At 39.8% G+C, this 27688-nt stretch overlaps 1 protein-coding gene across 2 annotated transcripts in view; it reads right to left on the reverse strand.

The window, feature by feature from the left end:
• LDLRAD4 (low density lipoprotein receptor class A domain containing 4) overlaps positions 1-26565 on the reverse strand; it is a 180161-nt gene extending 153596 nt beyond the window's left edge. For both annotated transcript variants that reach the window (XM_061357445.1, XM_061357444.1), the window contains exon 1: positions 26213-26565. In XM_061357445.1, the coding sequence (XP_061213429.1) occupies positions 26213-26252 (40 nt within the window). In that variant the 5' untranslated portion in view covers positions 26253-26565. The remainder of the gene's footprint in view (positions 1-26212) is intronic.
• Positions 26566-27688: the final 1123 nt, after the last annotated feature.

The following is a 27688-nucleotide window of genomic DNA, read 5'->3' on the forward strand; positions in this document are numbered from 1 at the left end:
TACCACTAATAATAATAATGATAAGGGAAATAACAAGGGAAGAGAATACAACCGCTCACCACCAACTGACCAATACCCAACCCGACCCAAGCAGTGATCTAGCCCTTCCGGGTAACTGCCCCCAGTTTATATAGTGGGCATGATGTGCTGTGGTATGGAATACCTCTTTGGTCAGTTTGGGTCAGGTGTCCTGTCTCTGCTTCCTCCTGGCTCCCCCTCCTCCCTGGCAGAACACAAGACTCAGAAAGTCCTTGATCAGAGTAAACATTACTGAGCAACAACTAAAAACATCGGTGTTATCAGCGCTGTTCCCAGGCTGAAAGTCAAAAACACAGCACAGTGCACCAGCTACTAAGAAGGAGAAAAATGACTGCTACTGCTGAACCCAGGACAACCATGTTTCGGCAGGCTGCTCAGATGTCAAATTAATGCTGATGACAGTATTCTCTCTACACATCTTCCTGTGCAAAAGGTCTAAGAGAAATTTATTTGTTTACTATGTTAAGATGCAGGACAGTTATGGTGTTTACACTGTAACATGAACTCCAGATTTTAATGGACAAGAGAATTTTCCTTTCATTTCTCAATGGCATTTGAATTGTGCAACGTGCAGTAATGTGAGGAATGACAAGTTTTTTACCACCTTTAATATGTTCTCCAAACCACATCTGCTGAATTTTGCATGTTCCTGTAGTAAATGCCTTGTCACTGTTAGATTTTGTACTTTAAAAGCAATTTCCTTTTAAGTCCAATTATCTTCAATGTATCAGGCCAGAGTGACTCAGTGTTCACAGCACAAAAAATATAAGCAAAATAATACACAGAGTACAGCCAAAAACAAATGGCTTTCAGTGGCTTGCATCATAAAGTACAATGTCTTTTATAAACTTGAACTGTCTATATCAATTGTTATTTAATTCTTCAGTCCTTATTCATCTCTATCTAAAAAGTGAGTCACACATTTTATTCACCTTAGTACCTTTCCCAGAAGTCTGGGGTTTTATGGCTCAAGCTTTTTAAAATGAAAAGAAGAAAAAATATTTTCCTATTACAAAATCCATTTTTTCTACCCTCTGTCTTCTCCTCCAGTCAATTTCCATGAACATTCCCTCCCAAATATGTATTGCATTACAAATGGATAGAGACTTCCATCTATATGCATTTCCATAGAGGAGAACTGGTAGTAATTTGGCTTGCCTAACATTTTCCACTATAAAAGCCTTGAAGGACCCCTCCCATGTTCACTCATGCAGCAGGTCTGTGATGCTGAGCAGGAAGAACACCCCTGGGCCACAGAAATATCTTTTCTTTGTCCCAGAAAATTCTCTTCTGCTTTTATGGAAATAAAAACTGGTAAAAAAAAATTCAGTTATCTTTCCATTGTCCGCATCAGGAGAGTGTCTGGCAATGCTCCAAAGTAACTAAAAGGTGCAGACGCTGTGAGGCTTCAGCAATACCACTGCCAGAGCAACAGCCCAAAGCATACTGGGACAGTGGGGGAAGAGGCTGATTAACTGTGGTAGGGAAAGGAGGTGAGCTCCACTTCCCACACTTTCACACAAGGTTTTCATTTCACTTCCAGGTATCTCTGCTACCAAGTACAGCCATTACTACAACCACCAGATGCTCCTCTTTTGTCCATGAGTTCTCCCAACATTCAGTGCACAGGACAGAGAGGGAAGAAATGTGAATGCACAGCAAAATCAGTATTTTATGGGTTGAGAGTACCTCATTTAGCAACGTAAGCAGAACATTTTCAATAAAGATTCTTTCACACTACAATGATGCAATTTTGTTTAAGAATCAGCAACATATTTGACTGTGTAGCAGCTATTTAATGAAGATTATTTCATAATTTCCATGGCCAAAGTGCTTACAAAGTAGACTATGCAGGAAACACTGACACAGGCATCCTGGAGAAATCTTTACCATATGAACCTTTCTGTTGTTGAAATGGCATAATTTGAAAAGCAACAGTGCATTTAGGACAGTGCATTTCTGGTTGTGAACATGATCATACAATAAACATGATGCTGGATGGTGCTGAGTCTATCCATGCACCATCCAGTATCTGAGGAAATGTTACAGTACAGAAAACCAAAGCAAACAGCTTTCCTCCCCTGAACAGCATTCAACTTTGCAAATACACTGCATTTTTCGGAAAAAGAGTGCCTACACAGTATGTGAGAACCAATGTAAATGAGCTGGAGTGCTGCATCCTCAAACCCAAATGCTCTGGCCTGGCACTGCTGTCCCTCAGTGGGGCACAGCCTTCCCCTGTCACTTCCATGCAATTTCCATTCATGTGCAGCTGCTCCTCTGGAAACAGTCAGAAGCTAAGGAGGTCTTCAGCGGGTCCATTTGAATCAGGCAATGCCCCCAAAATGAGCACCACCTCGCAGAGTAAGCAGCCGGACGTGAGGAAGAGAGTAGAGGGGTATGCCAAGGGAGGAAAGATGATGCCAGGGTGCCCAGGTGTGATAGTAAGGGCTTATCTTCACACCTGACATCTGCACATCTGGCTTGGGTGGAGCCACACAGCCTAGCACCCTGCTGGCACAGCTGGCTATGAGATGTTAACCATGTTTACCTCTTCCCAAACAGAGGTTTTCGAAAGGAGCATGGTTTAGTTTCACTGGAGGCTGTACTAACACACCTGAGGAATGCCCACCTGCTGCGCACATGTACATGCCTGACCTGGGCTGGGGGGACCACTGATTGATGGAACTGACACTACTGACAAAATGCACATCGCATTTAACAGCCAAGCAGCATTTGATCTCCAAACCACACCCTCAAATCCTGACACATTACCTCAAGCCTATGGCTCTTCTGGACATTATTTCTGTCTGTGGTTTATCTTAATATGCTGGACTGGAAAATACTGTGGTTGACATGCAGATCAGTCATGCCAGCCTTGAGACTGCAACATCTTGTCGGGGAGGCAGGGTAAGCGGCTGACAGTGATAACCATTTCAGCCATCTAATTTTAATCTGCTGCTGTATATCTGTCAGAAGCCCCACAGTACTTTCTGGGTGGGGACAAGAGATGGGGCTAGGAGAAATCTCCAGTTACAGCTCAAGTTATCAGTGTATCGATGACAAGTTAAAGCGTTTTAAAAGTTAGACAAATGATGGGATGAATGCAGAGAACCACCCAAACCCATGCCAGCCATGAAAGAGAATAAACAGCCAGCACATCCAAAATTCAAGAGCAGCTAATTGCGTTTTAACTGTGGGCGAGGTAGTTTGTCATATTGTACCAGCTCATTATTATTAATCTGTTCAGAGACAGTGATAATTTTCTGTGATTTTACAAGCCAACATCATTAAACTGAGGTCAGTTTCATAGTGTTGGTCTCACCTCTGAAGACTTCAAATAGTAAAGAGCCAGCTAATGCAGCCAATTTTCAAGCAAAAACAAAAGAACAAAATATTTTTTAGAACTTCCTTCTGTTCCATGACATCCCTCTAGTTTATGGTCCTTCAGCTTAAAGAATTATGTTGAAACACTAAGAAACACCAGCTAAACAGATTAATTTTCATTGCCATTAGGAGGTATGCCTTTAAAACATAACATGTTACTATTGAATGTTTTACTAACATGCAAAAAATACTTCTCCAGAGAGGTGATTGTTCCAAAATCCAGTTTGCAGAGTAAAAATATTTTATGATTTGCAAGCGTTATGTTCAGATAGATGAATAGAAAAAGAATGACCACACATCCTCAAGAAAGGAAAAGGAAACTCAACAGGTACCAAGAACAACATTAAGAGTCAGGCTTGTTCATCCTCCAAAAGAGAAGGCTCCAGCCAGACATTATAGCAGCCTTCCAGTAACTAAAGGAGCCTGCAAGAAAGCTGCAGAGGGACTTTTTAAAAGGGTCTGTAGGGACAGGACAAGGGGCAATGGCTTTAAAATGACAGAAGGGAAATTTTTGATTAGATATTAGGAAAAAATTCTTCAAAGACAGTGGTGAGGCACTGGCATGGGCTGCCCAGAGAAGCTGTGGCTGCCCCATCCCTGGCAGTGTTCAAGGCCAGGTTGAATGGGGCTTTGAGCAACCTGATCTAGTGGCAAAGGGGGTTAGAACTAGATGCTCTTTAAGGCCCCTTCCAACCCAAACCATTCTATGATTCTATGATGAAGTGCAATCTAGCACAAAAATATTTGGGGATCAAATTCAACTACAGTAGTGTAACACAGGGCTCCCTTATATTTTCTTAGCCCAATTACGCTTTCAGCTATTTACTGATACATAATGGAAGCTACAATTAAATGAACACTGTGAACATATTAGCATATTCTGATAAGTCTGTGCATCACACCTGTTGTTCATAAAATCTGAGCAGAGATATGGCTTCCAGCGTAAAAACACCATCTATTCTTTGCAATATTAAACAAATAGCTTTCACTTAAAGTACAAAGTACTTCAGCAACAGCCTACACAAACCCTTTGTATTTTGTGTTACAGTACATTAGAAACAAATTAGCTAGAAAACTTATAATTAATAAAGTGGGGAAATAATACTGGAATATGTCTTTTTACACTTCATGCAGTAACTCTGAGTTTACAGCAAATTATTTAATGTGCTCTACTACCTAAGAGACAGAAGACAGAAGCAGCGACAGCAGGAAAATACACCCTGATAAAAGGTCATTCAAAAGGGTAGGAAGCCCTTTCGTAACAGATCAGGTTTATATTAAATGTAAGAAAAACTTCCTTAAAAGATCTATGTGTAAAGGTTTTTGAGGAGGTTACTTGTTTTAGACAATAATCACATACTCTAATATTTCCTGGTATACAGTATGTATATCAAATCAAAATGGGACTAACCAGCTAAAAGAGATAAGCATGTTTATATATAAATATAAACTTATGCATATATAACCGTAATACTTGCAGTCTTCAGAATATACTGCAGTTGCTAAATGCACAGCTTAAACAGTAGCACATATGAGAGAGAATACCATTTGGTTGAAACATGTTTTTTAGATTTCCAAATGTAACCTCACACTCAGTTTTATTTCTGTCAAAGCTTAAAATACAGAATAAAAAAATCTTATTCTACAATGACACATTAAGCATACCATTAATACAAGAAAAATGATACTGTCTTGTGACTAAAACATCAACATTCATGCAATATGACACAGCAAAGTATCTGCTTACTGTTCCTGAAAGGCAAAGTTATGGCAGAGCTGCTATTTTCAGCCTAAATGAATGCAGTTTTGTTCTGTTCCTCAACATTATTTCTCAGGACACTAAATTATTTCCGTGGTGATTTCTAGGGAGTACAGTTGTAGGATGCTGTTCTTTACAACATCTGAATTACTAAGTTAAGGCAAGGATTTAAAATGTCGCATATTAGAGAGACACTCATACAGGAATAATCAAAGAAAGGAATTAAGTCTATTTCTGATTTCCAAACAGCACATTAGGGTCCTTCAGGGATTCATCAGTCTGCAGCTTTTTAAAAGTGTAATTACATGGGACAAAATCTGGATATGAACAAATTTCTCTTTGATGACATAAAAAATGGAAAGAATTCACATACTTAAGACTGTCTACAAAACCAGTGTTAAAATTATAAGCACCAAAGAAATGGGCAATGGATACAGTAAGCTTTCTAATAATACATTGATGTTGAGTGGGTCTGTCTCATTTTTGACATTTTGGGAGCTAATCACACATATTTTAATGATAACTCTGCTTCACTGAATTCAACTCCTAAACATGCATTTTTAAATATCTTGCTCATTCTTTGACGCAAAAGGTGATCTATATAGACTAAGACTGTGGAGACATATTATGTGTGTGTGTATATATAGATATAGGAAGATATAAAGAGTATTAAAAAGAGAGAGGAATGTTTTGCCCCTTATTTTTTAAAACATTAAGTATTTATTTCTGTCTCTCTTACTCTGTGGACAGAAAAAGTAAAGATATATTACAAGTACCTGCACGGTGAAAACTAAAGAACTGAAATGAGAGAGGACTACTCCTTAAATCACTTTAAAACTCTCTAGATCAGATCTTCAACTTTAATGGGGCTTCACATATTTATTTCACTTAAAACTTATTTATATCAAATTCCTAGCAATCAGCAGCCTACTTCTTGCTCTTTGCATAAAGATTTCTGCAAGTGTCAAAGTTTTCTTCTCTTTCAAGCCATATATCAACAGCATAACAAGGAAAGCATAACCTAATTAATAAATGAATCATAACAGTGTTGATTTCTTTAGAAAATATAGGCAAATAGCTCACAAAGAAATAAAATCAACAAACAAAAAATCCTGTCTTTCCATAGTCTTCCCTTACAAAGTTCACCTTTGATTCATACCATTATAAACAGAGACATATAGTGTCACATGAATATATCCAACAGCAAACTCAAAGCATAGGCATTTTAGGCCAAGGTCTGAAGCAAAGTCTGGCCTAAGATGCAGAGTACTGACCCTGAGATTCCCTCACAAAGTACTCAACCTGTGAATTAATTCTTACTCAAATACAAGGACAACATAGAGTTCAAAATCTTAATACAGAACCATCAAAAAAAGTATTGGCTTATTTCATATCGAAATTCCCAGGTGGTCAAGACAAAACAATTTTTTTATTTTATGCAGAGTATCACCTGACTTTGATTCCATGTGTCAACAACATTATATATGATGTGCATTAGGCAATGCAGGGCATAAAAGTACATTCCAAGCACACATGGAACACTCTTGCCAGACTGCACTACAATTTTCCAGCTTCTGTTTTAATACTTGATGTCTGTACATAAAATCAGCAGGCCAAACAAGAAGGCTGACCTCAATTATATGCATATAATGTTCAGGAGGAAAGAGATTTGCTGGCTACACTGGTTGCTGTAAGAGGGAGCAGCCTGCAATACTGCACTATTACACTTGCAAAGCCTGCAAGGCTTAAGTCTTGTTAAGTAGCGATACATTCCCAACACGTAGCAGTCTGAAGGGAATGCGTGAGACCCGAGGATAAAAACTACTATGCTGTCTTAAGTAATACCTCCAGAAAATTTTCTTACTGAAAAGTCACAGATTTTCTAAGATCTTGAAACAAAAAGATTACAATTATTTTCTTAGTTGCAGTTTTCCCCAGTATACATGATGCTGGGAAAGCTATTTGTCTCTTCTCAGCATATCTAGAGCTGGGATAATTAATAATAACAATTATAATAAGAGCAGTAGTAGTAATAATTCCACTACTGCTGCTGTGAAGTGATCCACGTACGCAGAGTTTGTGACAACTCTAAGAAGGAAGGTACTAGCAAACTGAGTAACATTATGACGTGTCTTAGAGTTGAGGAGAACCTCTACTGATTAATAATTGTAACAATTTTCTAGTTCCACTAGATTTTTTAACTCTCATCAACTATTAATTCAGTTCTGTTATCTGTACAGATTCCTCAATGGAAACTGGTGTTTCAACTATGCCACCCAGACAGCTATCAGATGAGACACAATGCTTCTGCTCACTTCCCTTCAGTCCAAACACTTATCCCTATCAAAAAAAAAAGTAAAACTAAACGCTTCTATGTCACTAAAACTAAACATTTTGGGCCCGAGACAGCCATGATTTCATGATGACTCTGGGATACTTCTGAATGAAAATAAAGCAAAATAATTGCTCTGTTAAATTGCTAATTGATGAGAAAGGTGTAAAGGTTTGAAAGAACTGCTCTGAGACTTCTGCTACAGTCATCATGATAAATATGCCAAAGCCCTGGCATCCTGAGAAAGGTTTTGAAGAGGAGTAACAATAAAAGCACAATTAGCAGGCAGTTGAATCTAGCTACCGATTACCTTTGGTTTATTATTCCATTTCCCAATATGTCAGGGAAGGATAATTTTAAGAGGACCTACAAGTGAAGAAAGACTAGTAACTCTTGGCTTAAATTGATATTAAAACTTGAACAGCCATTTTATTTTATTGCCAGTTCAGCCACTAGTTCCAATAGGTTGAGGGCTCAAATTAACTTTTATTTGACATTATGTCTTCAGTCATTACACAGTCATGATAGCAAGTCTCACAACAGCCCAACTTCAGTAAAAACAGTAATAAGACTTTCAATGGGATGTAGGACCACACCTCAAATCAGGGACCATTTGCTTCTGTGACTGCTTGCCAGTCCTATACCAACTGATGCTCCCCATTCTCCAAGTGAGTAAACAGCACCCAGTGCTGATGGAGCCCTCTCCGCAGTAACAGTCATAAATTGTGCAGATGTATTTGTAGCCCATGACAGATGCAGGTGCCTCTCCCAGTTCCCCTATTCCAGAAAAATGAACAGGATAATTAAGCATGTCTGGGTTTTACTGAGCTGGCAGATTTAGTACTGAAGGAGAACACCTTGTGCAGTAAGCAAAGTCCTGATGCATGCAACATTACCTGCAGGGGCAAAAGGAGACAGCCTATCTGTGTGTCAGCTTCCCCTCCATCTTACATCCAGTGATTTTCCCACTTTCTCTCACCAGGCAGAAAATACCCTACAACTATTTTTTAAGGAAATGGACACACAAAAATTCTTAGCAAACATAAAGAAAAAAGTCAGAAGATTTTGTGCCTGCGCTATTGAATTATAACTGCTGCTTTTTGGATACCATGATAGAAATCATGCGTATTATATAAATGTCATACAGCAACTGGCTCCATGGCACTCAGACTGAAAAACTAACAGTGTAACAATCAATGAAAGACCTATCACTGATATTAGAAACATTATTTGCCAATGTAATACATCATTAGATGGAAAATTACACTGAAACAGAAACTTTATGTTTCTTAGAAATTTGTAGAAGTTCTCAGCCTATCTGCACTTTGCACCTTAGACACACCTTCCTTATAATTAATATCCCCAGGTTTTTCATAGGTACTTCTTTCCTCATTAATTGTGAGATTTACCATAGGTAAAACTTAAAACTGTTGTTTCAGAAAATTTTCCAAGCTAAAAGAAAGAAGTTACTGGAGGAACGAAAAAGAAAACAAACCCTATTTAGTATTAAAACTTCCTTTCTTAGGAGAAGCTGTAGCTCTACGGAGCAGTAGTGGCAGAATTGTAAGAGCAAAATGGGCTTAAGTAGTTGCAAAAAAAACAAACCAAACCCAAAACAAGTAACAAAAACCAACCCAATCAACCTCATATGATGGCTCCTGCAAATTCTCAATGTATTCCTTATAAAAATAGAAAAAATGAGAGAGTAACACATAATGTCAAAGCCCAGGAAATACAAGATTTCAAGACCCCAAATCCACTTCTGCTTCTAACTGGTTATAACACATTTTATGCCATATTCCTATTCATTACTTTGCACACATCTGAATCACAAATATCTTGCTACTGCACAAGGGAAAGTATTAAATGGCATAAACAGAGCCCCTTTAGACAGTCTGATGACAGAAAGTTTCTAATTAAAGTTAACTAGTATGAATCTTGATTTTGTAATAACGTTCTTTACACACGATCAGCTCTACTATAGGAAGAGAAACAGTGGTCTTAAAAAAAATCCAAACAAACAGAACATTAGAACAAGTTGCCCAGAGAAGCAAGCTGTGGCTGCCCCATCCCTGGCAGTGTTCAAGGCCAGGCTGGATGGGGCTTTGAGCAACCTGGTCTAGGAAAAGGTGTCCCTGCCCATGGCAGAGTGGTTGGAACTGGATGATCTTTAAGGTCCCCTACAACACAAACCATACTGTGATTCTGTGAAAACAAATTGTTCTTCTTCGTGTGTTGTAACACATAACATACACATCTGTCCATACACTGGTAGAAAAAATCTTACAACCACTTACTCCTTTGAATAACTCTTCCACATAAACCACTATAGACAGCTTGGTTACGTCTTGGCAGCCTGTTGGAGCTAGCAGAAGCCAGTTCCTTTGACTGTTAGCTGGATCAAGAGGAACACAAGTTTTCAGCAAAGCCTCCTGTTTGACCACTGCTCTCCTCCCCACGGGAAGGAGGCAGAAAGCCATACAGCCAGGTTCTCAAGCTACCAGCTGTACCACAACAACTGAGAGGATATGGCAGATCTTATCCAAAGGCTTTTCTCTTTCAGATCAGGCATCAAAAAGAGGTGAGAAAGGTGTCAAATGCACAGGGTAGCTATGAGGAGACTTCTCATCTGTGTGTTGAATCCATGTGTCCAGTGCCACTGGTCCCAAAAACGTTCCCATAGTAAAGTTGCTAGTGGAGCATAGGCAAACCTCTGAGAGGAGTGGGGGACCAGGAGGAAGGAGGTACATTCAGGAAACTGCAAAATACTGCAGATACTGCAAATACTTTTGCAGTAAATTTGCAGAAAACTGCAGATACTACAAAGAAGTGACTTACCTGCTGCAGGAAAATTCCCCTCACTAGGGTGCAAAGCTGTATGGCGTGCCCATGAAATCAAGGTGATTTGACTGAGGAGTGTGAAACCAAACTTTAAATAGTTTGAATCACATATGACAGGCCACAAAAAAATATTTTGGCCACCAATAAGGTCTGTAGTGAAGTTGCAGGGAATGCGAACAACATAAACTGAAAAGCAAATCACAGGCTCAACTGCTTCATCGGGGTTTTAGTACAACTTGGTTTGAGCTTAGGTAGAAGAGTCAGCCCTTCTGGCTATACCCAGAGTGAGAAAATGTGAAGGGAGAATGGATGAAAGTAACTTTAACTTAAGCAGTTCAAATTAAGGTATGTGTCCTGAATGGCAGTGGTTTACTGTAGACATGGCAGTTTAATCAAGGCAAGCTTTGTAAAGAGACAAGTTATCTTCTAACTGATCAACAGATACTCGTGGAAAAAACAGGCATTTGGAGAATGCAGACCTGTCATTTGGGATCTTTTTCAAAGACTTGAAGAAGGAGTTGCAACACACACAGCTTGTCTATTTTCTTCAACTAAAACAGATGGCCTAATAAAAGAAACTACCACCCACTATAATTTCTACCTTGTAGGAATTACTAATACAGGGATGTATAACTCAATATATTTCACAACAAACAGAACAGCTCTTCTCAGTAATATGAGATCATCAGAGATGCAACATCTTCTAATGTCAGCATAAGTCATTATGGGGAAACTGAATCTCCAAATATCAAACAGTAAAGTCCAGCAAAATAAATCTAAGGATAAACACTACATTTGACACACTATGAAGCCACACACCTGCTAATATCAATATCTGAGATCTAAATCATACTTAATTTACTTATCATGACCCCCCCCAGCTGTAGGTCAGGAGCAGATACAGAGCTGTTAAGAAAGTTATCATTTAAAATTACAGCTACATTGCCATAGGAAGTAAAATCCATAGTCACCTTTTTTCTCAGGGAAATCATCCCAACTAATTGTTATTACTACTGAGAACAGAAAAACAAAGCTATATCTTCAGTCTGATAATCATCATAGCTTTTCCTGTGAGATTTAGTTTAGCCTTTGTTCCTTCAAATTTATTCTTTTTTAATATCTTATTCTAATATAAAACTATTTGCTATTTTAAGGATGCAGTTTCAAACAAACTTTGACAGCTAAACTTAACTAATTATTACCTGTCCAGAATATAGAAATCTAATGACAGATGTTATAACCCCCGTAACTTCTTGTGGAGTCTACTTCTGTTGTAAAACCTGACAGAAGAAGAAAACCAAACAGTATTACTTTCAACAAAGCTGCAGAACAAACTGAAAGTAGCAGAGACAGGAGAGGAAAGGAGAAAGTTATTACCTCACTTCACACTAAACAATTTAGCCATTTGTAATCAACAAACATAACAGTGGCAGGTAAGAATATCAACACTGCATTAGAACACCTGCAGTGGTGAGAAAATACATACATATGTATATATGCATGTATATATCTGGTCATAGTGGACCAGAGAAGTAATGTATCCTCCCCTTATACTAAAGGCACATCTGATTCTTTTTAACATTATGAGACTTGAAATACTCCTTTCTAGATTAACTGGACATTTTATTAAATTTTGTCTCTTCTGGTAGATGCATTTAGCAAAACTAAGTGTTTTTAACAGCTCTTCCAAGTGTTATTAAAATGGGATCTCTTGGACCATTTATACAAAGACTACCTTATTCAATTTCTGATTTCCAAACAATCTTGAAAGGCTCAAACACCATAAAAGCATGCCTGCTGCAGCAGGGTACACAAATATTCCACAAATTATTCTCACAGTTTAGGTTGCACTTTTTAAACCTCATAACAGTCACAAGATGTTGACAATATTGTACAATGTTAATCAATAAAAGAATTTTTAAGGTTATAATTTTGGAATGCATGATTTCTACTTTTATGTCTCACAGATTACTCCTCCGCTCAATTTAACACTTCATAATTACTACAGAGGTAAAAAGAACATGCAAGGTTAACAGCTATGCCTATTAGCTGTAACCTAGCCAGTGTTCCACTGTATAATTGATCTATTTTCTTCAAGAATAAAATTCAGAAAAAGAGAATTACTACTGGTATCTCTATAAAAAAGTATAGATAGCCTGGGGGTAAATGCGTGGGATAATAGCAAAGGCAAGAGGAAGGAAAATGGGAGCGCACTGAGAGTTTATTTATAAATATCTGGGAACTTATTTCTTGGCACCATGTCTACACAGTCTCACATTGATCTGACTTCTAGACAGCGGCCCTATATTTAAAACCAGAAAAACTAAGAATCAGCACACTAGACTTATGATACTCTTCTCAAAAATGAGTCTAGCTCTTTCCCAGTTGAAACTGTTTCAAGACTGTCAATTTAAGGATAAGATACCCAGAGTTTGCTCCCTGTACAAGTATTTAAAGGTTTTTCTAACCCAGGGTTGACAGAACTTGGTGTGATTGTAATGACAGCTATCACTGCTAAAGAGAATCACGTTAACTCCTTTATGCACAGCTAACTTTATCTCCAGCTTTACCTTCTGCAACCATCACAAGTCAGGCTTTGGCAACTCTTCAGTGTCTTCATGAACACTCTTTCCAGGTGGCAGGCTCAAGCATGTATTTCTTTTCGGGTAAAATTCTTCAAGTCCACCTCAGTTTTAGGTACTGTCCATAGGTCTCATTTCTCTTTCCTCACTTCTCTCATTAACATGTCCAGCATCCCACTGCCTCTTCATTAGGTCACAGGTACCAAACAGATGGAAAAAAGAAACTTCACCTTCTCTAGTCTTCTGTTAGCAAGTACTGGCTACTTTGGTGGCAACAAAGCTGTCTTGTGAGGTGAACCATGATGCCACCAATGGGGACAACTGGGGGATTTCATTCAGAATCACAGTACTGACTGAAAGCAAAATGCTAATACAGCAACAGTCAATTTCACTTGCATGAGAATTTTCTCCCCACTGGCTGTCCATGACTGGTTTTAGTACTCTTTTGCTTATGTAGCAGAAGATGGCCCCTAGCAAACTGCAGAATCCTGAACACTTACGTAAAGATTTCCTGGAGCTGAAGGGCTTATATACCTGAATACTTCTGGGGTTTGGTGTCTTGCTTGTTTGTTTTCCCAAGAGGCCACTAGTTGTAGTATGAAATATGATCTTTCGACAAAACTTGCATTTCTACCTTTGTATAAAGCAAGCTGCATAAAGGACAGACCTTTCTGAGGCTTTTCAAAATGTGCCTTAAGACAACACATAAGTCTGATCCATGTGTATAAAGCCACAAAGCAATGAGCCTGCCTACGTTACGTTAATGAACATATTTTACATTTAAAGATCCTTGAAAAAGAATCATGAAACTAACATGGGCAGCTTTATTTGTATTCATCTCACTAAATTTTGTTCCCATAAATTTCAATAATCCTACTCTCTAGTTGGCAATTCAATCACAGATTTTATTTTTTTTTTAAGCCCTTAAGTAATATTCCATACCCTTCAAGCACTCTTGTATCCTAGCACCTCCTTCTTCCCAATGCACAATTAATGCTTGTGAATCAGAAGGGTTGTTTGTGTCACATATTTTATGGGCAGCTGTAATTCTTCTTCAGAGAAATTCTTTCCAGCACTGCTGGCATAAAGCAAACCTACAGTTTCCACAAGAAACCCTACTAACTTATGTTCTTCTCCTCATAGCAGCAGCAAGTAGAAACAATAAAGGTACAACAGAGGAACTGTGAGAAAATAGTGCAGTAGGTATACTGCTAACTCAGAGATAAAAATAAAGATGTTAGTACTTGTGGTTATAATCTCACCCTTCATACTGGGTTGAGATTTAGAGGCTGGAGCTTTAGTTCTCAGTCTGCCAATCTTTCTAGCTCACTCCATGCAAATATTTCATCTGTGCCTTTGTCTATCTGTAAATGCAGAACAGCAGTACGTTTTCTTTCTGCTTCTATCTTGCCTTTTTTCAGATGTTGAGATTTTAAAAGGGGCTGACATTGACTGCTTTGGCACAGCAGGGTCCTCATCTCAGCTGAAAATTCTCTAGTGCCGCACGAATCACTATGAGCAGGACTCATATGCCTGAGAGAATGTTAACTTGTTCTCATCAAAACTAGAATAATATGGTTTTAAAACAGTAACATACTTGAGAGACTGTACAAAAGCCACTAAGTCAATGTTTTGTCACTTTTTCCATGTATACATTAGAGAAGGCACTCAATTAAAACATCTTCAAGAATCATACTTGTTGCCTTTATTGTTCAAGTTTACCCCATTCCTGTTATTACATATGAACTCTCCAACAATTTCTACAAATAGCACTGGTTTGGGCACAAAGTTACAATCTCTACATGAAAAAAACCCTGCCTTTAGTTCACAGTTGCCACCTACGTCCTGAGTTAATAACAGTGAAGTTTTTCTGAACTTACTCTAGCATTGCTGTGGCAGGTCTCTTCAGATTCTCGCTCTAAGCAACTGGAAGCAGATATTATCTTGAAAGTATTTCTTTTGAGATAAACAAATCAAGTATAATAAAGCTCAGAAAGGGGAAAGATTGAGACTCATGCACAAAATCCAATTTTTTTCATTTAAATCAAGGACCGACTGAGTACACAGCCCGGCTGCGAATCCATCTTCAGACAGTATAAATTACTGGTTTGTATAGTCTAAGCCTCCAGGATAAACAGACCACTCTTGAACACTTCATATGCAAGCAAGTCTTCCAGGCTTTTCCTTGTCCTTGGTCCTCCCACCACTTCCCCATATGTATACCTGTAACACACAGGCATGCAGCGCTGTCAGCAATCAAATGGCACTGAATGAAGCTACTTTACCCACTAACAACACAAACAAGCTTATCCTCAGAAACATGGATTGAAGATGCTGCTTAGATGCTGGCTGTAGAATAGGATTTTTTTTGTGTTTCCATCATAGAAAATCCTCACTAACTGCACACTTCAAACAAAGTTTCCTCTATTCTTGCCCTAAAATCAGAAGGGAGTGACTTTCCAGTGAAGAAAGCAAGCTAAGAGCCTACAATAGGAGAGAAAATTTAAGAAATATAATCAAACCCCACTACTTATGAAAAACACAGCGCTCAATCTGTTCTCTGTGAACAGACTGTCAGTCCCGGCACAACAGAGTATGGAAAAGGACCTGTGGTTGTGCCCCGCTTGCCACCCGCACACAGTAACATCCACTTAAACCCCTGGGAAACCCATCTATGTGGTTTCCAAAGAAAGCTTAGGGATTCAGCTGTCTAAACTACTGGGTACATTTTACAGTCAAGTTATAGTAGGGTGATAGGAAAGGACTCAGATATGATACAGTGTAATTTTGTTTTGATATCAAACCCCAAGTTCCTGGTCTCCAAGTACTGTCAAAGCCCAACTGTCCAAAGCCCCTTGGTTGAGAAACCAGCAGTTTCTGAGGCCCACATGAGCACAGCTTTGGAAAAGGTGGATCTCAGAAAGCAGCTAGTACACATGTATCAGAGTACTGTGTCATATTCCCTTCCAAGGAAAAGAGTGTCTCTGGGTGTTGGTAAGAGGCTGGCAGGGTTTGAAGGCTGCATCCTATCAACAAGTAATGATCCTTCTAGAAAGTGAAATTTTGCTTATTCACCATTGCCGAGGGCTGAAAGAAATCAAAGAGGGTGGGAGCGTCCCTCTAGAAAGGGCTTGAAGCAGGAGCTGGGCAGTCCGTGCGGATAAAACCTGGGAAAGGAGCAGCACGGTGTGCATGCTTGGGTGAATCCATGTTGCTCCATGACAAAATGCTTCTGTGAAGAAAGCCAAGCCCCAGGATGCGAGATGTACCTGATACACCTGCCAGAACGTGCACATTCATAGAAAGACTCAGAGAAAGGATTATGTCCACCCTTAAGAAGTTTTCTCTGAACAAAACCCAAACCAAACAGCAACCAATAAAGGCCTGACAAGATAATCCCCATGCATCATGGACTCTTTTCCTAAAAACGATGTAAGTATCAAAGAAGTAAATGTAGCACTTAACTCTGTATGCATAGTATCGCCTTTTCCTAAGTAACTTTTAGGCTTTTTCACCACATTTATCCTGCAACATCAAATATTTTCATTTCCCTGTTTACCCAAACTGCAGGTTCTGATTTGTAAAGGTGTTGCATACAACAAAGAAACATAACATTAATTTATACTATTTATTTTATGGTATAAGGAAACCAAGAAATGTTTTTTATATTCTCTGTTCTATCAGGAGATAGTTAAACAGCCTGCCTGACATTGTAGAAAAAACAAACAAAACATTAAACCAAAACTTCACCTCACACTCTTTAACTCAAAACCAAAGCTCCACTGCCTGAAGCTGAGCACATGGGAACATCCTGCATCCTTTTTGCATGAATAAAACTAGGTTTAGACTAATATCGCTCATACTTCCACTTGGCCTTCCCTCAGCTTCCAAAACGGTGTAGTCCAGTGCTTCAGTAGCTTGAAATCAATTCGGGTCCTATGCTTCCTCTTTTAGTGCTTGTATGTGTGTAAGAAAACACATTTCCAGCTCGGCTCGCACTGGTGCTCCTGCTCCTCCTCCTCCATCTCCTCCTCCTCCTCCTCCTCCTCCCAAGCAGGTTGTGTGCCTGATGACAGGCATCTGATGGGTTTGTTAGGAAGCAGTGCATGTTCCTGCACAGGATTTTTGGCCACCTCCAACAGATGCAGCCCAAGGCTGGTTTTCTGCCTGGAACACCACCAGCGGGAGCATTACCCTCAGTATGCAAAAGACCTTTTCAGCAGTAAAAAATATCATCAGCCAGCCACAGGCATAGCCTGAATGTCATATCCCATCTCTTCTCTAAAAAAAAAAAAAAAAAAAAGACTACCTAATCACTTAGCAAGAATTAACAGAAAGCACACACTGCCAATTTAACTATCAATTTTCACTAGTTTTTATTTTCTGGGTTTTACTCGAGGGACTACATATTCATTTGGTCCACTCAAAAAGTCTGCCTTTTTATTATGATTAAACACTGAAACGTAGCATATTTGCAGCTAAATTTATTGTCATATTCAGTCTGGAATTGGCCATTTGGCTGATTAAGCTGTACTCTGTGAAGGCACCGTGACAGGTACTATTAAGAAATGAGAAATGGCAGATGGGCACTTCCAAAGAACCATCAGCTTTGCAAATGCTAATGCTACAACCGAGTATCATCTATTAAAAATGGCTATCAAAGGTGAGGATCCAAGCGCAACATCCTCCCTGAACATGCTGCAGCATGCTCTCCCATGACTTTGGGAAGGAGAAGTTTGCCATTCCCAGCAATACACTACTTCATGAAATAATTTTGATCTTAGCACTGGCCATGATGTTTCTCTAAATTTGAATCTTCTTTTGCCCTGGCCTGCTCAGCCTTCATTTGGGCTCTGGACTGTCATAAGAACAAGTGGAACATGCACACACAGCCAAGACTACACCTAGACTGAAAATTAAAGGGCTTTTAAATGGAATTTAAATTAACTCAAATATTAATGAAAATTTAATTAAAAATTAAAAATATATTTTTAAAAAATCATTCCAGATCAGAATAGTAATTTTAGGATGGAGCTTGATATGAATGGTCTGCAATTCTGGGTCTATAGAGGATCCTTGTCTGAGTCCAGTGTCTCTGAAAGCGTTTCACAGGGCACCACACCACTTCATTTCCTCTGGAATCCTGTTGGCTTCTGTTCTGCCTTTCTCCGTCTCCACATTTCTCTGATCCCTAGGAGTCTTCACACAGCAAGGCTACCTTCTGGAAGTGACTGCCTTCCAAATTCTCCCGTTCTTGCCCTTCAACAAGAAGAACAGGATGTAGTACTTCACTGAAACAAGCAAACAGGCAAGGAGGTCTTCTACCTCAATTAAATATAAGAATTTGAAAGGAAAGGTGTTTAAAATATTAAATCCTTGGCCTGTGTGAAATGCTCTTTTTCCACAAGGACTGCCACAGCTCAATTAGCAAAGGTAGCACCTGTGCAGTTACAGATTAAACAGTCCTTTAATCAGACATTTGAAGAGATCTGTTTTCTTGAGGGGAAAGGAAAGAAAACACAATGTTTCACCTACACAAAGTCTGGGGTCAAAACTTAAAAGCCGACCTCCCAGATTTGAAGAATGACCTAAAGCAAAAAAGCAGTGCTGTTCTAATCACTGATCTTAAGGACAACAGAAGAATTAGATTGTGACCAAAAGCTATCACTCTCACATGGCACCAGCACCCGCAAATTGATTTTCACAGTTTCTCACTCTCCTGTAATTCTATTAAAGCATTTAACCCTGAAGAGGAGACTCCCAAGCTATGTATTACTATACTTAAAACAGTTTTGCTGAATGTAACATAGTTAGATAGCAAACTCTTAGACACAAAGGTTTTATCTTCTTTCATGTATTTTTGCTGAGAATACTATCTGTACTCTAAAAATTGCATACTCAAAATATCTAAGGGAATACCATGGAATGTGATCTGTTACTATCTGTGTGCTGAGTAAGGGCCATTGCAAAAAGGCAATCTGTTTCTCTCATGAACTAAGAGACAATAAGAGTTGTCCATGAGTGACACAGTAACCTTGAAAATTCATAAAGTAAGAAAGCATTTGTTAAGAAAACGGCAGTGATTTTAGACCAGCTTCAAGAGACAGATGAAAAAAACTTGGAACAGAGGGGGAGGAGAATAATCTCCTACATATTCAAGTTGTATTTTTTCAAATGAAATGTTTATCTGTAATTGAAAATCATGCAAATAATAACAGCAGCAATGTGGGAGACCTGTGTTGGTGTATAAATGAGTTTTCAACTGCTTTTAATATTAATTACATTATATACTTATTGGAAGACATCTCAAACCTGTTTTGCTGTTCTCCATTGAGCCTCAACTAATTCTGAGGAAGAAGGCTACCTTCAGCAGCAGATACAAGTTATGTATTCGATGCTAAGTAAATAATTCACAATTTTATTCATAATAAAGAAAACAACCTCAAAGGGTGGTTACTTTGGCTTTGGCCTATTTTGGTTATTCTTAACAATTACCTTTTAAATATGCTTACTGTTTAAGAGTGGTGAAAGCTTTGCTTAAAATACTTGCATACTGTGAAACAGAAGAATGGATGCAGTATTTATGTAACATTAAAATATTTCTATACAAGTTGCACAGACATAGCAACATATGTCACACACCCCAAATATAAGATGTTTACAGAAGGCCTGGCTAGAAGGAATGCAATGGAGCAATACTCTGGCAAAAAGAGTTATGACTTTAAAAACCCAAGACTCCTTATCTGTCTTTTATCTACAGAATCTACGTCGAACATTGAGAAGACAGAGTGGTGCAGGTAGGTTACTAACCTTAAAAATGTACGTTTATTATCCAGGGAAGCAGCAATAATAGAATCATAGAAAAGTAAGGCTGGAAGTGCTCTCATGAATTCCATTCCCCTGCTGCAGGGCAAGATCAACTATACATAAACCATTTCTGACAGATATTTGTCTAACTTGTTCTTAAAAACCTTCAGTGATGGAGACTTTGCAACCTCCCTAGGCAATCGGCTGCAGTTCTTAACTATCCTTACCATTAGAAAGATTTTCCTAATGTCTAACCTCAATCTCTCCACCACAATAAGCTTGTCTGTTACTTCATGTTCTATCCTCAGCAGAACTGGAAACCAGTTTCTATTACCTTCCTCTTTACATGAAATTTCCATATACTTTTAAATGGTTATCACACCTTCCATCACTCTTCCATTCTATAAGCGAATAATGGCCAACTGGGTCATATGCAACCCACTGGAGCAATTCATCTAATATCCCATGTAATTCCCTCAAGGAGCCTCCCTATTCTGGAACTACCACCCCATGACAGAGACATCTCCACCCAAAACACCAGCAGTTAAGCAAAACAAGATGTAGGGAGAGAAGCCAAACTGAGCAGCAGGGTCTTAGACTGCCTTCCTGCAAAGAAAGGTCCCATAGAAACCAGAAGTCACTGTGGAAGAGATGCCACATGGGGAAAGGTACTCATCCCAGAAAAAGGCAGATGAGGAGACGAAGAGCTGAGTCTAGAAAAGAGGGGAAGAGGCAACCCAACCCGGAATTAAGTTGTACTGAGTTGGTCTGAAAGTGGGAGAGGTCTGGAAACAAAAGTAGGTGATGGAAGCACTGAAAAGCAGAAGATTACCACAGAGGTAGGAAATACAGAAGAGAAGTGAGACCAGACGTTAAAACTGAAGGATAGAGGAGTCTCAGTATAGAGAGAGGGAATTTGAGCACTAATGGGGGAAGAGGTAGCAAAAGATTGGGAAAGCATGGAACAATGAAACACAGGACAAGTGCAGCAGAAGTCCTGAGTGCCAGGGGGATACAGAGCAGAGGCAGGGGTACTGAAGAAGCTCCACCAAGCTGCATTCCTGTGAGCATGAGGATTTCCTAACAGATGAGTTCACTTTCTCTGCTAAAGCAGGGGGCCTGGGGATAGTATCAGCCAAGCAGAGGTGTTGCTTCTTGAGAGTAACTTTGCCTCTCTGGATACAGCCCAAGGTCAAGCTTCAGCAACAATGACCTTGAGAGATAAGGCTGCAAAGGATTATGGAAAGATTTGAGGGTGCCATCACTTCCACAGGGGAAGGTGTGAGGGCGAAGATACGAAGCTGTGACAGAATGGGATCAGAAGGTGACAGGAAAAGTCAGTGCTAGACTGAAAGGCAGGACCTATTGCACAGAGCAACCTCTTACTATTTATTCAGGTTTCCATAGTGCCAGAACTAATAATCCCTCTAGGAGTGCTGAGGGTCACAAGGCAGGAATGCCTCAGAGTCAACCCAGGTCTGTCAGAGCTCATGCTGAGACAGAGCTAATAAAATCCTGATGGACGTAAGCTGACCTTGCAAGGTCAAGAGGTTTCACACACCGTTTACTAATCCATCCCATAGTGTTCCCCTTGACTATCCTAGATGCCCCTGTGTCACACGCTCCCCGGTGATGGGGAGGTAATTTCAGAATCACGGGGTTCTCCTAAACCAGCATTCAAAACACACACTGGTGAGGAAAGCAGCTAATTTAAAAATAGAACTAGGCTGTCTAGGATCCCACCGCTGTTACCCTTGCACTGGTGCAGCACCAGGAGTAGCCAAAGCAGAAGTTGTAATACTTCACGGCAGCTAAGAAGCATGCAAGTGAGGTGGTCCTTCTGACCATCACACCAGTACCAGTGTATCACTGCCACATCTTGCCATGTAGCTCAATGCATTGGACACACACCCCAACACAAATCCCCACTGCTTCATGAGAAAAGCATATTCAGAGAACTTGAGAATTACTCACCTAGTCTAAAAAAGACCAGTTCTCAAGGGTCACATTGTCTAGACCTCTGGCCTTTTCTTCTGCTCTCCTCTGGATTCTTCCAACATGCCTAAAGAGCACTGCTCACAGCAGAAACAGTACACCAGCCACGCAAATGCTAAGTAGAGTGGAAAAATGATTTTGCATGTCTCACATGCAGACCCCTGTCAATATACTACAGCAGAGCATATACAGCATAGACTGTTGATTCATAGCCGTTTTCTGAACTCTTGCAACTGTCCATCTGTTTTCTGCAGACCTGCTGCCTCACCGGTTATTTTACATTTTGATTTGCACAGCTGATTATTCCTGCCCAACCACAATTTAGAACTTGTCCTTGATGAACTGCAACTTATTTATTTCAGATCAGCTCTCCAATATACTACATTAATTTTGAATTCTAATCCTGTGTTCAGACAGTTTACGTCCTCTCCCTGGCTGGTGTCATCTGGATATATTGCATGCAGATTCTAAGTCATTAATTAAAATAGTGAATATTTTCAGGCAAACCAGGGTAAAATCCCACTTGACTTATCCTTCTAGTTTGACTATGAATCACTAGTAATTATTCCGAGAACAGCTTTCCAGCCAACTGTGTACCCACCTTGTAGCCCATATTGCCACCTTGTTTACAAAAGGGTGAAAAGCCTTCCAAGAAACAAGATATACTGTTTCTCTGCTTTCAGGGAATTTAGGCTCCACTAGCTAGGTACTCTGGAAACAAATCATGTAAATTCATTTAGCATACTGTTATCTACAGGCTATTTATTTAAAAAATCAGTTAATTATTTGATTCCAACTTTTTTCCCCAAGTATCTGAGATAAGCTATCTACTTCAAAGGGGAAAAAGAACAACCCAGAAAAGTTCACACTAGGTGCAGGGTTTGCCGTTTCACAGCCTTTTTGAACCTAGACTGTCCTCTAAATGTTCTCCAAATGTAACCGCTAACTGCTCAGGCATTGCTTCAGCTATTTCACCCTATGTTGCAGAGATCACTAAATAAGCTCCAGCTTGTTCTAAAATACCTATTATCCTACCTCGTTAGTTTCTAATCAGTTCTGTTCCTGCTGTAGTTGGAATTCTTACCTTTCTCAAGGTAGCAGTCCTTTTCTTGCCACCTGATTACAAGTCACCCTTTTGGCAAGGAATGATGTAAAAAAACGTCATGAACTACTCGGTCCTCTCTGCACTGTCAGAGTTTTGACATTCCATCTCAATTAGTAGTCCGGAAACTCAGTCGTCCTCTAATTACTACTGAGAACATACCTTGTTTCTTTGTTATGCTAGTTGCATTCTTCTAACGTAGTTTTACGTTCATCTCTAGCAACATAATCTAGTTTTCACTTTCTGTATGAGCTCTCAATTTCCAGATCATGCAATTTTGTCTCTTCTTACACTTTTTTGTTGGGAGATCTTTTATTTGTGCTTTTAAAATTCTTTACTGTGACTGGGAAAGTTAGTTCCAGTAGGAACTGCTAGCCTTCCTGAATTTCTCAGGTTTGTTTTCAAGAAGTGTTACCTACCAGTTCTATGAGGTGAATGAAACCTCTTTTCTTTCATTTTCTTTCATATTATTGCTTTTATTTTCAAATTCTCTCTTCTCATCTTCTGAAGAATAGTAAGCTCACTTTTTCATGACTGCTACCATTCAGTCTGGCTTTTCCCATCACAGGCTCAGACATCTCCTTCCTAATCAAGCCTAGGAGCACTTCCCTCCCATTGCCTTTTCTACATTTGGTAATCCTGAACCTATTATACTTACATGACCTACTGAAATTAGTATTTACCCAGTAAAGTGTAAAAGCTCTAACTATAAGCTGTTGTTTGGAAACACACGACAAAGTGATTGAATGAGCCCATCACTTGGAACAAGAGCCATCTGCAAAAAGAGCAGCTCTGGCATCTGTGCCAGTAAAATGAGCACACAGACAGATCAAAATACCTCCTAGCCTTAACTGTAAGCATTTCCAGGTTACAACGATTAGCAAGGTAAAAAGGAGGCTTATGAAATACTCTGAAGGTGGCTACTCAGAGGCATGGTCTCCCCAGGCTTCTTTTGCCAGCACTCTCTTCAGTTGTAAATTGAAATGATTACTCTGATTGTTGCAATAGCTGCAATTACTTAGCATGGCTAGATTCAGCGTTGACAGTGCACAGGTTTCAGATACCAAAGCTTTTTCTATACAAATTAGCTCCCTTCTGCATGTGGTCATGCCCCCTCTGCCACCAGCAGCTGCTGTGTTCTCCTACAGCTAAACTGGCATTCCAGTAAAACTAAGGAGCAGTATAGCAAGGATTAGAGAAGCAACCATATGCACCTGCCATTACACTTTTATTGCAACTCTTCAATTAACATGAGTCCAGTAAACTTCTGTAAGAATTACATACTTACATACTGTTCACTGCTGAATCTGTTATATAACAGAACAGAAAAGATCTCCAAAAAGGAAACATGAGTATCAATTTGATATTAGTTGGAAGAAAGAGAAGTCCTTGCCTTCTCCTCATATAAAGCAATGATATTTCAACCTTTACAAGTTTCCTGAATGTATGGTGTAACTGAATTCAATAGGTAATAATTCTTTGGTACAACTACCAAGACTTGAAAATGTTTTATTAACATTCTTACTGGAGGTCAGCTCCAAAAGAATGCCAGAATTTCTTATGAGAAACCAAGCAACCTTCACACTGTTAAAGCCTCCAGAATAGGTTGAATCTGCAGGGTTGTCTCACCATCTGACTGTTGTCCTGGGACTCCAGAAACCCCAGTTTCATCTCCCTGAATGTTATGCACACTGTTTGCCATGTTTCCTCCACCCAGCAGCAGTCACAAGGTTACCAGCTTTCTGCTACCCCAACTCCCAAGCTCCCTGATCACATTGCCAACAACCCATACCTTCTGGGAGCTAAGGGATAGCAGATGCTGCGGCCAGAGTGTAAAGCCAGAAAGAAAATAATACAGTATTGCAAAGGTGCTGAAAGTAGTAAGGTTTTCAGCAAAGGAAAGAGCCACAGAAGGCAGGGCAGGTAAGGAAGAAAACAGATATCCACACAGTAGGATTCTGGTGGAGAACAAAGGAGCATCAAAACGCAGTAATTACCTAAAGGCTGGCAGAGAGCAGTGAGGAAAAAGATGCACAAACAGGACAAGAATGGCAGTGGGGAGCTGTGGGAGCACACTGCCATCCAGGCAGAGGCAGCAGAACCCTGCAGTACTCCCAGATGTCACATGTCCCATCAGCACTGGAGCACACGTTGAGAACATCTTCCCAATTCCTCTCCTTCAAGACACATCTCACTGGTACACATGAAAATCATGTTGTAAATCAAAACAACACAAGATGAGGGAGACAGTTCAGAACTGTCCATTGCAGCCAGAAGGGTGGGACCAGCCTCTGAGGGTGGATCTGCTTTGGGAAAGGACAAAGTGGAAGGCTGCCCACAGGGAAATGAACAGTTTTGCTGTTCCTTCCAGGAACACCTCCTAGAACAGAAAGCAATCCAGGGTAAAGCAGCCTGAGACAGAAAAATGATCTTCCATAGATACAATCATCAATCCATTGAACTTCTTTTACAGGCAAAAATTTTAAATTGGAAAAATAAACTAGTTGCACATCATAAACTTTCACTGTGGTACTAATCCATTATCTAGACCTACTAAAGCAAGAGGAATATCCAGTTCATTTTCTACCCACTTCTTGCAGGGTCTCAGCTGGCCAGCAGATGTGGAAACATAGCAACAGGATCTTCTGATCCCCGTCTCCTTCCACCTCTCAAATCAGAAACCAGCTCAGACAGGGAAAGCACTGCATGAATTCCAGTGGACTTTACACTAGAGGGAGCTTTTCTCAGAGATACACACCACCTTTGGCATCCTCTATCATCGCATGATTTTTAATGTTATCTACACGGAAATACATTGGACTCAGGTGAAACAGTTACTGTTTAAACTCTCTGGCTTTGCCAGTTTAAGCACTGCAGCACATCAGTGGTGTGGGAGTACAAGGAAAAGGTACCTGGCAAGTTCTGCCCAGAGATGTTCTCTGGCTGACAAGATAAAGCTCAACACCAACATACTTCTGAGAAGCCTCCCGATATGAACTGTGCCCATCTTACGCTCTTGCCAAACTTCCTTGTTGAACACAAGAGCAACTTAACAGATTATGTTTTATACTGACCCATGAGGCCACTTACTGTTAAGCTGTAAATAAGTACTTCAAGGAGGAAAGTTGAGAGATACACGTTCCCTAAAGCTTGTGGCTATCCATTTCACAAGGCCTGAAATACAGACAGTTGTGTATCTCACTGTTAATACAAGTGTTGAACTGTTCCTCAAGTGAACTGTTTTAAAATACTATTTAAACTGAAAGTACTAGAAAGCACTAATGACAGCCAGGACCTATTCAATGTATCTTCTAAACTCTACTACGCTCTCCCAAAATTATATGCTGAACTAGAACAGAAGTCCTTACCTGTGAAAGCATTTGTGGCCTGAAAACCAGCTTCCTGCATACTGCTCTCCCAGCGAAGCTTGAGATTCCCGTCTTAACCTGTCCTTACTGGAGACAACTGCTGAGCTTAAAGCTGTCAAGTCACTTCCATCTTAGCTTGTCAGAGTCCATTTCTCTTTCCATTCCTGTATTTGGCACCATCCAGTTCCCACCTGATCCCAGGTCTTTTGATCTGTAGACAGAGGGGTTCTGCACTGAACCTAAGTAGGAAGCGTTGGACAGTCCCATCAACCAGCCAGCCAGAGGATTTGGGCCATGATGAATGTGGAAATGAAGCGAATCGCCTGCCAAGACTTTATTTCCCTTTTACAATGAAGTTCTAATCCTCTGTTCATTCAGCACCATTTTTTCAGGTCTTGGCCAACGGTGATGTTCAATTGTCTCTCCTCTCTTGTGTTCCCCTCTCCGCAGGCACGTTCACTGAGGAATTAAAAAAGAAGAGATTATGTTTCCTGATGACCTGTAGCAACACTAAAATTAACAGACTCCAGGGAACAAAAACCCAAAACACATTATCAGGGATTGATTGTACACATTAAAGGAAATCTTCAGAAGGCAAATCTTGCGATTTTGCTGAGATGCAAAGTGTGACCACACAGCTCTTTGAAGTGCAAAGAGGAACAGTGCTGAGGGTGTCATATGCATCTCTGAGAACATGATATAATTTACATTTCAAAAGCCATATTTAGCAGAGATGGGGGCAGCAATACAATAACAAAATTGCAGTTAAAAGGGAAGAGGAAAAATACTCAAGGCTCTCAAGTCTAGTCTATTCAAAACCACAGTGAGATTATTAGCATTTCATGTATAGCTGCTCCCCTTCTTTTCTGGAGCAGGAAAAGGGAGTGCTGTCTGCTAACACTATAATATGGTTTTCTAACAATCTTCTGAGGTTAAATACCTTTGTATGTCTTGCTGTCAATTATCTATTTAAAATCTATTTAAAATCTCAATTGTAAGACAGATGACACTATTTGGGTGTCTTTAGACATTAGGCTAAGGTTAGAAACACCCACAGGCTACACAGGAAAAGGTGGGTACGCTTTTCTTGATACTACTACTTCTGCATTGCAGGGATATATGCAGCTCACTGAAAACTCCAGTTGTTGCACATCCAGCTTTTAAAAATCTGGATATATTTATTTTTGTAGGGTGAAAGCAAATAGCAGATAAGTACATATTTAGGGAGATGACTGTATCAGAAAACAAGAAAGAAAGAAAAGAGGACTTGGAGGAGAATCCATTCACCCCCAGTCATCCTGTTACTTCACATAATAATGCTTGGCTCACTATCTCCAAACTCAGTGACACAGGCAGGTTCAGGTTGAAACTATGCCTGTGACAACCTTATGATCTACTAATGGATTTTAGCTAATGAGTCTAGCCAGCGCTTACAGTGCTGGATTGAACCCAAGGCCCATCTCCTGAAGCAGAGGT

Source organism: Neopsephotus bourkii, unplaced genomic scaffold (assembly GCF_033783945.1).
Source record: "Neopsephotus bourkii isolate Nb327-2 ecotype Australia unplaced genomic scaffold, CSIRO-AGI_Nbou_v1 NB_894, whole genome shotgun sequence".
Lineage (NCBI taxonomy): Eukaryota > Metazoa > Chordata > Aves > Psittaciformes > Psittacidae > Neopsephotus > Neopsephotus bourkii.